The 12,586-nt window shown below is 40.0% G+C and overlaps 1 protein-coding gene across 11 annotated transcripts in view; it reads right to left on the reverse strand.

The window, feature by feature from the left end:
- Positions 1-12,586, reverse strand: part of ITPR1 (inositol 1,4,5-trisphosphate receptor type 1) — a 319,204-nt gene that overhangs the window by 113,219 nt on the left and 193,399 nt on the right. For 8 of the 11 annotated variants that reach the window (XM_072785304.1, XM_072785307.1, XM_072785303.1 and 5 more), the window contains 3 exons: positions 11,539-11,687; positions 10,492-10,603; positions 5,341-5,373 (listed from right to left, as the gene is read on the reverse strand). In XM_072785304.1, coding sequence (XP_072641405.1) covers positions 5,341-5,373; positions 10,492-10,603; positions 11,539-11,687 — 294 coding nt within the window. The remainder of the gene's footprint in view (positions 1-5,340; positions 5,374-10,491; positions 10,604-11,538; positions 11,688-12,586) is intronic. The other 3 variants (XM_072785308.1, XM_072785311.1, XM_072785309.1) reach the window with 1 other exon arrangement.

Genomic DNA, 12,586 nt, shown 5'->3' on the forward strand with positions numbered 1-12,586 from the left:
ATATAATGCCAAAACCAGAACATAATGTTTAATAAGTGAATGAAGTGATTTTCTCAGGACATTTTTATTATCAAGTTAAATTGTTTTACATGAAGGGTCATCCTCAATGACCATACATTAAAGAGGGATGTTTTGAGAAAATGGTCATTTCTGATTTTTGACAAGTCTTGTTTTCCCTACCTAGTCCCAGGATCAGTCACTATATTCAGGCGCTGATACCTCCAATCAAGGCAAAGTCTCCCAAACCAGCAAATGATGGAGAGTGGTTATTGAACTTAGAAACTCATGACTGTATTCTATTGCCTTTTCATATTTCTTCACTGATCTTATGTCTTCCCAGGGCTTTTAGATTAGGTCAGCAAATCTAACCAGAGGAAAAAGATTTCAAATGACTATCTTTGAAATAGAAATTCAAGGGATCCCTGGGTGGCTCAACAGTTGAGTGTCTGCTTTTGGCCCAGGTAGTGATCCCAGGGTCCTGGGATCAAATTGCACATCAGGCTCCCTATGGGGGGCCTCCCTCTCCCTCTGCCTATGTCTCTGCTCTCTGTCTCTAATGAATAGATAAATTCTTTAAAAAAAAAATCAAAATGAATCTCAAGTCACTGAATCCCAAGCAGCCACAAATTAAGGCACCAAAACTATGGTATTTTAATAGTAGCCAGGTATGTGTTTGTAAGAAACTGACACACTTGTTTGTAATATCTAACATACCTAACATTTTATTGAAGGATGAATTTTTACTATAAACAAAGGAAACCATACCTTCTCATCTTAAAAAAAAAAAAGAAAAAAAAAAAAAGCTCTGAGTCTTCCTAGAGTTACTATTTCCGGTGTATGTACAACAGCACCCACTCACATACCTACGTACACTTCATGTATGCCTCCAACAGGCTAGCACAGACCACAGCCTTGTAAAAAAACCAAAAACAAACAAAAACACCTTTTGTCTTCTGCTGCCATCAACATAAATCATTCCATTAACCATGAGCTTCTAGAATTTTCTTTTGAAAGATGAAGTCTCCTTCCATGGACCATCCCCAGCAGAAGCTGAATACAGTTCAAGAAATGCAAATATGTTATAGCCCTCATATTCAGCACATCAAAGGGAACATATGAACTCCAGTACCCTTGAATCGGCCTCCAGTTCCTTTTCACCCACTCAAAACCTCAGAGGAGGGAAATCAACCAACCAGCCAACAGTGAACACACTTGCAAATATGTTTGCTGGGACCCATCCTTCCTGAGCCTTTGCAAACCCACCTTAAGAGATGAGAAAGCTTTAAAGAAAATTGAGTTAAAATATGTGATCTAGCATTTCAGAACAATTTTAAACTTTCACATCTGCTAACACAATGTCCTTTATTAACGGCATTTGTTTTTAGAAACAAAGAAGTAAAAATTTAGTCCCAATGATGTAGTTTCACCTTTACAGAACACGTTCATTGGAACTTAATAGCAAAATTCATTTTTAAAAAACACATTCTAACTTGACTAAACTATACAATTTCAGTCATTGTGTAATAATCTCAGTATCAAAACGCACACACACATAACTCCCCCAAATCCTCCTGCAATAGCTTCTGTGCGCTCTGAGTGGAGCTTGCTTGCTCTATGGTTGCTAGTGTCTAACAGTAAACAGCCCCGCTGCATTTATTGGCAATTACTGCTGAAGGTCACACATCAGCAGTGAGCCTAAATTCCAGGAAAAAAAGCAGCTCTTATGTAACTGCCGCCTGAATGTTGGCAGGTGCCCAACCCAGCAGTTCACAGCAATGTAAAAAAGTAGGACACCTCTAGCCTGGGTTGGATGTCATGAGAACGCCCCCTGAAGGTGAAATTTAATAATTCTTGTGTTTCTTCCCCCCCCCCACCACCACTCCCCCTGAATTTTACAAAATTCTCCATCAGTAGCATACTTTGCTTGCAGAAGCACCTCAAGGTGGGATAAATTGAGGGCTCACTTTAAGCAGGCTGCAGCCACCCTGAACAAGTGGGAATGCCACTCTAGCTTTTCTGTTGCAATGCAGGAAGGCCATGTTGCTAGCTGACACCAGAGGCTCTGGAGATTTCATGGTTCCAAGTGACAATGATTAAATGGGGATCATATCTCAGACATGAAGAAATGCAGCATGTCCCACTGAGCACATACTTTCTAAACATACCATTCCCTTCAACAGACACATACATGAAAATGAGGTGGATTACTGTTTTGCCTACCACTTCCACCTCAGGTTTGAGTATTGGATTGAAATCATCTGTTCCGTGAGCACAGCACTTTACAGTTTAGAAAGGTGATTCACACGATTACCTGCTGGTGCTATCCACCTGGTGCTTGTTACCTGACTTTCCTGTTCGGGCAGAAGTTCCCAAACTATAGGTGTTCAACCCCCTGCACTTCTCCATTCTAGCAATTCTCATGATTGACAGCTGCCACTGAACATTAGTTTGTACTGCTGCCCATCTCCTCCACAAAACTGTGAATTTCAGAAGGGCAAATGCTATGTCTACTTGGAGGCACCACCATATTCATACCCCCTCACACCATGCCTGGAAGGTAACAGGCACTCAAATATTAGTCATATATTGAATGTCTTTAGCATTAATTGGTATCTGTTTAAAGCCAGAAGTGAGTACATGGGAATCTTCTGGGGATGATGGAAACATCTCCTATCTTGATTTGTGTGTATACATATATAGCAATTGATCAAGCTATAAACATTAAAAAAGAAAAAACCCTCCTCTTCCTGGTTTCAAATGAAATTTTGTCCTAGAAGACAACTAGGAGGGCTCCATACCATGACCTTTCCTTACAGAGACTCCGAACTCTGTCCTCATTTCACCCTGATTTCTCAGAGCACTGACAAGAGACACGGAGGCACTATGCTTTTTCACGAGTCTTTCACAGTACATCTCCTTCCTTGAGATGCCCAAGTGGCCTCTATCATCAAAAGGCAGTGGTCCTCCCCCAATCAGGGTTTCACGGGATCACCATATATGCCTCACACTATTTCAGGGGTGATTCCCCACAATGTTTAGAATTGAACACTGGTTTGCAAGCTAGGTGTGAGGCTTTGCCTGTATCCTGAGCCAGCAAGAACTCTCATTAAACTTCTGCTGAAATCCAGCTGTGGACTGCAGGTTTCCACCAGCATACACTGACAAAAAGCTTGGTAAGAGGAGAAAACACAGGAGCTGCTTAGTTTCTAGAACAGCCATTGATGAAAAAGGCCAATCAGCCATCTCTGTTTAGAGGACCAGATCCAACAGCCTGCGGGACTGGGGACATAGTGCTGGTGTCCCAGGGTTCTGACGGTTGCCAGGGGCAACAACGAAGAGGGGATCCGCAGTTGCTTCCTCAGGGAATTTTCAAAGAATCCAAGTGGCTGCCAGAACATTCTTCTTTTATAAACAGACAGTATTCTATTTCCTAGAGTATAATTATAAACACACCTGCTCCAACTGTGGAATCTTTCCATAAGCAAGCAATAAACTCCCAGCCAGGAGACCCAAGTTCTATCTTGAGCAAGCAAACACATCAACTGATTACTATGGCGCAAAACAGTATATTAATAACATTGCAGACTCCGATTAGCGAAGGTGTTCCTTTCCCGACTTCATTTGTACTTAAGCAAATAGAAACACAACTTCAGTATTTCAGAGGAAAAGTTCAAATCAGTGAGGTATTTACAACTCCTGGTAGAAATAAGAGTAATGAGGGCACCTGGGTGGCTCAGTCGGTTAAGCATCTGGCTTCGGCTCAGGTCACGATCCTGGGCTCCCTGCTCAGCAGGGAGTCTGCTTCTCCCTTTTCCTCTGCCTTTCCCCCTGCTTATGCATGCGCACTCTCTCTCTCTCTCTCTCTCTCTCATATAAATTATCATAAAAAAAGAAAGAAGAGTAATGAAAGGTGCCAACATACAAATTCAGCATCAGATATTTTTCTGGCACAGAAATAACCAGGAAGAGAAAGAACGAGACAGGAAATGGCAAAAATCACTGTAGTTAAAACCATTAATTCAGTTTTTACTGTACAACCTTTTCTCACCTACTCATCCCAGAGGGCATGGCCTCCTCCCCATCCATGCCTGATTAATAAAAGGAAAAGTCTATGCTTACAGAGTTTACTGTGGCCGAACAGCAAGCACACCAAGTGAGGAGCTGAGCTGGCAGTGCACTAGCTTTAGTTTACCCACTATCTGGCTATGCAAGCTAAGTCCAGTCACTTAACCTCTCTGAGTTCCATACCTGAGAGAACTGAACCAAATTCAGTTTTATGTCTGTGATTCACTCTCACGAGGTATACCTGAACCATCTCTTAATGCTTTTGAGATGATGGTGGTAGATATTAGACAACATATTCTATCTGATTGCTCTATCCTACCCAAAGTAAGGTATTATTTGGTCTATCAAAAGAAGTAATAGTTATTTGAAGAGGAAAAGCAGGAAAGAGACTTTTTAAAGTCTAATAAAAATTTTTTTTCAGGATGCTCAATTTGCCAAGCAATTAACTTCCCTCATTTATATACTTTAATTGTATTACATGTATTGCAAAGTAAGTATATGGCAGGAAATGCTGAAAATTATTCACCAAACAAAAAATATTTCAGAGGCCCCCAAATCCCAAATAAAAGGACCAGTCATTGATCCCCAGGATAACTGTGGATAAGTAAAACTAATTTGAATACATAAGCACAGACTATCAGATGACATTTCAATTTCCTGATCTCTAGATCATTTTCCCAGATGAAAAGCCACGGATATAGTATACTCCTAATCCCATTGTAGGCCTGCAGCTAGACAGTCTCAACGAGCACTTTGGAATTCACAATGCACTTTGATAATATTTTATATCATCCCTCACACTCACACACTTTATATCATACCTTCCAACACGTGGACCAAGAGAACAGTGTTTTTTTGTTTTTGTTTTTTTACCAATTTCAAACTATATCAATGTAGTTATTTCTTTTTGCATTGATGCTTTGCATGCACATAGAAAAGCTCTTTATAAATATCAACACTGAGTTTCGGAGATAGGTTAATGACCAGCATCAACCACAATTTCAGTTGAGATTCTAAACAGTGAATGATTGAAATCTTATCACAGTTTAGAAAATCTTTATCTAGAGGCAGACGGGATCTCCAAGGACAAATGGCAAACAAACTCATGGGAAATGCTAACATAGACACAAAGGACTCAGCTCATGCCCAGAAGGCACACTACACAAAGTCAGATACTGGACACTGCAGAGACTAGGGGACAGATCACAGTGTTCACTGGAAGGGTGTCATGGAAACATCACCATGGGACATTTAAAAAAAAAATGAAATTAGGACCTCAGCATTATCCAATTCATCAATGGAAATGAGCTGGAAAAGAGAAAAAGGGGAGAAAAAGAAGGAAATGTTAGGAAATACCAACAAGCGAAGTGTTAGAAATTTCGTCTGAGCACGGAGCCTCCCAAGTTGGAGCATTGTTAGACGGGGACCACTTGAAGAGGTGCAGGGATTTGGAGTACTACCCACTACAGCTCACGGTGACATCTGCAATGCACCACACCACTCAGGATGAGGGCAGGATGCTGTCAGGCTATGTACATGGCAGGTATCAAACCTCGAAGGTCACTTATCAAGAGTTCAGAGGGCAAATTACCCAGTCAAGAACCATGGTCTTTTGGAAGAGGGTGGAGAGAGGGAGCCAAAGACTACAGTTGGATCAACGTAGCTTAGGAGAAAATTCTCTTTTGATTCATTTTACCATTCAATGGGGATCTGGAGTCCAAACTGCGATTGGGCTAAATGAGAACAAGGTTCAATTTCAGTAAATAGTATGACCAACATATCCTAAGACCAAAAGCTCCAATCCTGGTACTAGTGGTGATTAAAAAAACACATTTTCCCCCAAAGATGATTATAGCCAACTCAAGTGATATTAGTAACGAGTAAACGATTACCATCAAGTTCAAGAAAAAGAAAAAAACTAGAGCATTAATCACAACTGTGCTTGTTTAAAAGGGGAGAGATGATCCTCAAATTATTTTTATTATGCTTTGTTAATAGTATATTTGCAAATTTAAGTTCCTTATTAGAAATCTTGGTAGCTGGAAATGCTAATACTTTATTCACATAGAGAAAAGAAGCATTGGTAATTAACGGGTACTGCCAATTTGTATGAAAAGAAACGCCTGACGTTACTTGAGGTAAAAACTCTGTAGTAGTAAAACAGCTACAACTATTTAGAAGAGAAAATAGATTTTAAATAAATTCTGAGATATTCTTTTATATTAATTCTTGTCTTCTGAATTTCTTTCCAAAGCTCTTTCACTAATAAAAAACCTATAGTAGACCACAGAGAAGACAACATATAACTATGCTCTCTTTTCAAGCTGGGTCTAAGGGCTTTTGATATTCTTTGAGTTACAGAGAGATTCATTAAATTTTAGAGATGGTTAGCTATGGGAATTTTTAATCTTTTTTAAATAAAGACATGGTCTAATTTGTGGATTAAAAGCAGAGTTTAGTAGGCATTGCACACAAAGAGTAGTGACAAAGTCCTGATATAATTTTAAAGTTTATTAACTTTGAATACACAGGATAGAAAGACATTGTAAGCCTCATACAAAACCGTATTTCACTGTTATTTTGGTGATCATTTTTAATATTTATATTTACCACTCTATGAGACAATATTCATTGTTGGTCCTCTGCATTTTAGAAACATTATATATATATATATATATATATATATATATATATATATATATATTCCTAAATGATCATGATGAAATTTTTGTGACAATCTTCTTCTAGCAGCCCTGAGCTTGGCATCATATGTGATAATTCTTGGACAGGCACTTCTCAGAGAGTTGACCAAGGCAAGAGGACAGATCGCTGGCTACTTACTGACTTGATGCTTTCTTTTGGGACCTGACCAAAACCACAGGTCGTGGATGACCCTGGGACAATCACAATTTGTAAAGCCAGTTTGCTATTAAGTGGAGACTATTTTCAATTAGGTAAGACATCACAACTGAGCTGAAGATGAGATGTTTAAATTTTGCTATGTGCAGTGCTGTCAGGGCCACTGCCCCATGTCATCACATAATGAAGTAACAATCAAAACTTTAATATTAAAATTGTGGGTGGACTTCAAAACATTCAAATGGTGTCAATCACCAGTGATAGAATGGAGAAGAGCAAGGACTTTGAAGTCAGGGTGTTCCAGTTTGAATTCCTGGCTCCCCCATTATTAGCTGTGTGACGACCTTAGGCAAGTTTCTCAACCTCTCTGAGCCTAAGTTTTCTCCTCCATGTATAAAATAGTAACAATATTGCTATCTCTGAGGCTGACCTGATGTAAGGTAAGAGGTATATTTAGTATAGCAGCTGGCACCTAACGAGAAGTCAAAGAATGTACTTTGAGACACCAATGGGGTATGCACAGCATTTAAAAAACCTCAGTCAGTCTTACAGTGATTCTGCTATGCTTTAGTCTATCTGGTAGTGTGAGTGGTAGTACTCAATGGTTGTTTTTTTTTGTCTTTCCAGACAAGTAGATCCATACAAGCACACCAACATTTCAACATTTTTTAACAGGATAACAAAGAATGATCTCTGCTTTCATTTTCATCTGTGACTTGGACAATCCAAAATATTAAATGAAAACATGAATAAAGACATCTATGTCTCATCATTTTTGAGGATTATGGCTTAGAAGACAAGAAAACTTGGCCCACAGATAGGGTGAACACCACCTGTGGGATGGGAGGAAAGGGCGGTGCACTGGCGTTCAGGACCCTGGCTTTCTTGATCCTGTCACACACTTGCCATGTAACCTTGGGAAGTCACTTCAGCTCTCCGCCATGGCCTCATGTATGGAGAGAGGGCTGGACAAAAGGATGCCAGACCAGACTATGGCCATGAAGACTCAGAATCAGGCAGAGAGGCAGAACAATTCTGGACATCCCAGGAGGGCATTAGTCATGGGACAAATTCTACTTAAAAGACAACTAATAGGAAAATTGGGCCAGGAAGACGGAAATGACCTCACACTTGCCCTTGTGCCCTGAGCATCCAGTCCAAAGAACACCTCATTTATTTTATCAACTAAAGCCAACTGGTTTGCCTGAGAAAGGTTAGTTCTTTGGCTCTGGGTTCCTTCCACTCTTGAAAGAGCTGGCCTGCCCCATACGTCATGCATCTTTAGTCAAACAGGGACAGCCAGCAAAGCATCAAAACCATTTTCAAAAAGCTTTACTAAAACAGGACGAATTTAATAACCACTACCGGAGCGGAAGAAATGGAAATGGTTTAATGCAACACCCCCCCGCCACCCCCCACCAACTCTTTTAAATTCAATGTGAATAGCTAAGTAGCATTTTCCCACAAAGTATGGAGCCAGAAGCATTCTAAGTATGTGCTATAGGTACTAAAGATGTTGACTAACGTGGGTTTCTGGAAAGTCTTCCTTGGTTGCATGGCGTTTCCCACATCTGCCTATGGTATTTTCATATTCAAGAAGGGATAGGAGAGCCCCAACCAGACTGGAAAGACATGCCATCTTTCCTTTAAGACCCTCTCTGCTTGGGTGTGGCTAATTTCTTCACCAGCTGAAAAAAAAGAATGTGAGCCAGGGACTAAGAACCTCTTCTAAACTCTGACAATTTACTCTTTTATAGTGACTTCCACCTACTGCCCTCTTAAAGTCCTAGGCTCTATCATTTTTCATAAGCTTTATAACAGATAATTTTACAACATCTCAGACCCAGTATCTCCCATGGTCTGTGACGATGTTCTCCCAGTTAGCACCAACAGGCATGGAACGTGAGCGGGGAAGCATACCTTCCCTGTGTCCCAAAGACTCTGAGGTACTTAATTGCCAAGCAACAGACTCGACTCCTAGCTTTTCTAATTTCCATGATATAAAAAAAAACAAGAGAAATGGAAGTATAATCACAACTTGTAACATTTGTGGGAGTAGAGACCAAGTTTACTATAAAAATCTCAGTCACAGAAATGAACAGATATTCTAAAGAAGAGAAAACTGGTCTCCACATTTTAAAATCAAGTTTTAAGCCCCCAAAGCTACAAATATACTCATAGCTAGTTATGGCCCTTTTGGTGGATTGTACCTTATCATGAAGAGTGAATTTCTGTAACTAGAATTATATTTTAAAAATGTTTCTTAAAACTCACTTTAAGAAAAATAAAGATCTGAAATAAATGCTAATTGTTGTCTGGTACTCTCTGCTATTAACCTTTGCCCATTCCTTTTGTTTCAGTGTAAGACCTACAATAGGCGTCTCTACAAGTGTTTGTATGAACATGATGTCTCATCATTTCTCATTTTTACAAGGGGTCCTTCACTTGTATCATTTATATTTATAAACTCTTTTCTAGCAGGTTTCTGCCATAAAGTTGCCACCAAGCTACAGATACTTATTTCCTAATTAGTTCACATTCATTCACCTTTTAATTTATGTATTTTTAAAATTTATAGTGATATTTCAAAGCCTTGTGATTTGGGGATGGTGAAGGAATTTATACTGCAAAGGGCTTGTGTACTTTGCTGTTTTATTTTTCATATTTTCACATGTGAAACTGTTCTAATATTTACATAGAATATTGCTTACATCAGAAATCAAGATCCCTACAAACTGCTATACTTGGAATAACCTGGTTGCCACCACCCACTATGACAAAGGCGGCTGTGATTTAATTATCAAGGTTTCTTACAAGGATGAATCAGTGACTTACTGGGTATTTTGACAAATCAATGACATCAGTGGATTTACCTACTCATAAAATGCTGCTCAAGTGGCTAGGAAACTAATGGTGAACATACTACCTTCAAATGAAAACTGGTGGAATTTTGATATCAGGCCTCAAATTTTTTTAAGGGAGGTGGGTAGAAAGGAGGGGCAATGAGATTGTTTTTATCCCACTTGGACCAAAATCAAAAGTGTGAGGAATGGTCTCTGTCATCTTCGCTCACTGCCTATGCCAAGAAGCAGCATGTCCCAGGGATTGCCCATTTCCCAGTCTGAGCTAGAAATGGTGATGTGTTTGCCTGTCCTAATTCCAGTTAGAACTGGAGGGAGTTTCTTAGTACACTGGAAGGATTGTGCAACATCTCACCAGAAAGAAGCAAGAAAACCCACAGGTATGCTTAGCTGGAACCCAAAACTCAGGAATGCAAACCTTGATACACAAGAGGCATTTGCATTTCCACTGGGAATTTAGATGAAAAATCTTATTACTATTTCCCTGACATTAAATTACGTGGCAAGCAGCCTATAAGACAACTAAATATATATGACTTTTAAAAGAGAAGGCATATGATTTAGCTACCTTTCATGACAGGATAATTAGCTTTAAAAAATAAGTCCCTTCGGGTCAATATGCCTGAATACAGTGGATTTCTAACCCACCATCCCACTTCAATTTAATAGCGAAACCTTGTTTTGACAAGAAAATAAAGTTCAGTACCTTTTCTCCATAGCCTCTATCTTTGGTCATCATTTCTCGGAGAGTCTGTAGGACCTTAATGCAGAGTTTCTCCTCATTCTCCTCTAGCAGCTGTTTAGTATGCTTTATTAACCTGAATGGGGGGGGGGGAACCATGCATTAGGTCCCTGAAATGATCTTTAAATTAAACAAACACACACTTCACAAGCAACTTATTGTAAGTAGTCAGTTAATGAACAAATATTTATCAAGGACTCCCAGGTTAGACATGCTTCGGTGCATTCACTTGTAGGGATAGCAGCCAGTTAGGGGCTCAATGGCGTCTAAACAGCGACACCCACTGGTCAGTAACAGCAAAAGGGCTCACGGGCAGGACTCTACACAGGAGGGAGAGACATTTGTAGGGAGAGGAGATGAAGGACAGAGGTCCATTCAAGCCTGTGAGTTTATGGGGTGTGGCTTTTTATCCACTAAGGAGTGCTGATAATATCACTAAAATACGCCACCAGTATAAAAAACCCCATGAGAATGATCGTTAAGGAGAAAAAACACTGTTCCTTCCTCCATAGTCTTTCTTGTCCTTTGAGGGGACCAGAAAAGTGTGAAATTCAGAGGCAGAGTCCATTCTCAAGTTAAACAACCAACCAATCAGAGATTTCTGGTCATGGAACCAGTTGTTTCTTTTAGATCATGTCCCAAGGCATAAACTAAGAAACCACAAAGATGTTAGGATAAGACTGTGGGGTCTTGGTAGGTCTGAGCTTTTTGAGGGCAGAAGGGTCATGACTTCTCTTCATCTGTATTGAAGCCCACAGCAGGCACTCTGTCAGTTCTTGTGGCACAGAAGATGATCGGTTATGCAGTTAAAAGGAGAAATTCTCACCAAAACAAGTTTAAGTACATCCAAACCCACAAACTTAATTTAGAAGGTCAGAACAGGACTCTAACACATGACCTTGTACTCATCAAAGTCAAAAACCAGGCGGGCGTCTGCCTCTTCATGAACAAGTGCTTTGTCTGGTCAGCAGGGCTCTGCAACTGACCACCCCAGAGCGGGAGGCTGCTTACTTGCAAATGAAGCCACCACTTTCGCACTTTCTTCTGGCATCTGTGTTCTCTGGGAAAAGCAGCTCAGGTCTGTGGAGCACATCCACGAGCACAGATAACTCTGCCTGGACCAGGGGCCTTAGACGGTCCTCCAGGGCTGAGACGATGTCCTGGAACAGAAGTACAGCTTTGGTGATCAGTTCAGGCAGAGGCTCACTACAGGAGGGTGAGAACATTCATTTCTGACCTCAAAAATGACCACAAGCTAGGCAAGGTTAGAGTACCCTATTAGTACTGTCTGGTAAATTTCTCAAGTTATTAAACATTGCCCCGGGGGTATCTAAAGCCCAAGTTCCTGAGGCAGAGAACAAGGTAAAAACAGCCCCACCAGCCCTTCTATTGAGATGATCCTTATGCCACTCAAGGGATCATTCCACAAACTTCAAAGTATGATGCAAAAAGTACATTCAACAACATGGAAAAATGTCTACAATGTGAGAGTGAAAAAAATGGTTAAACAATACCACGGATTATATGATCCAAGTTTTTAGAAACAACTTTACTATCTAAAGGATATATACCAAATATTATCAAAACATCACTACTGTTTTTTTCTGGGTAGTGGGATTGCAGATGATTCTAAATTTCTTCCATAAATGGGTACTTGTGAGTACTAGCAAATTATTTCCAATGAGCACGAATTATTCATATAATAAAAAGTCATACAAAAATGAGCACACAAATGAATGAACATGCTGTATCAACATGCTAAATACATGTACCCTGATAGCATGATGGTCTTCAAATGCAAAACACATAGCTGTAGGAGAGGAAAACAGAGAGAAGTTGAAAGAGCAGCAAAACCAACACGACAAACACCATATAAAGGCAAATGGCAGAAAACAGATGAGAAATTATCTTCAAAAGATGCTAAAGTCTGCTGGATGGCTTGGTAGCTCAGAACCTAACTAGAAGCATGCTGGCTAAGACAGGGGCTGAACACAGCATGTTGGATGATATAGGCAGGCCTAGTTAACCAAGGAGATTAGCATGGGAAAGGCCACTTAAA

The sequence above is a fragment of the Canis lupus genome, chromosome 19 (genome assembly GCF_048164855.1).
Source record: "Canis lupus baileyi chromosome 19, mCanLup2.hap1, whole genome shotgun sequence".
NCBI classification, from domain to species: Eukaryota; Metazoa; Chordata; class Mammalia; order Carnivora; family Canidae; genus Canis; species Canis lupus.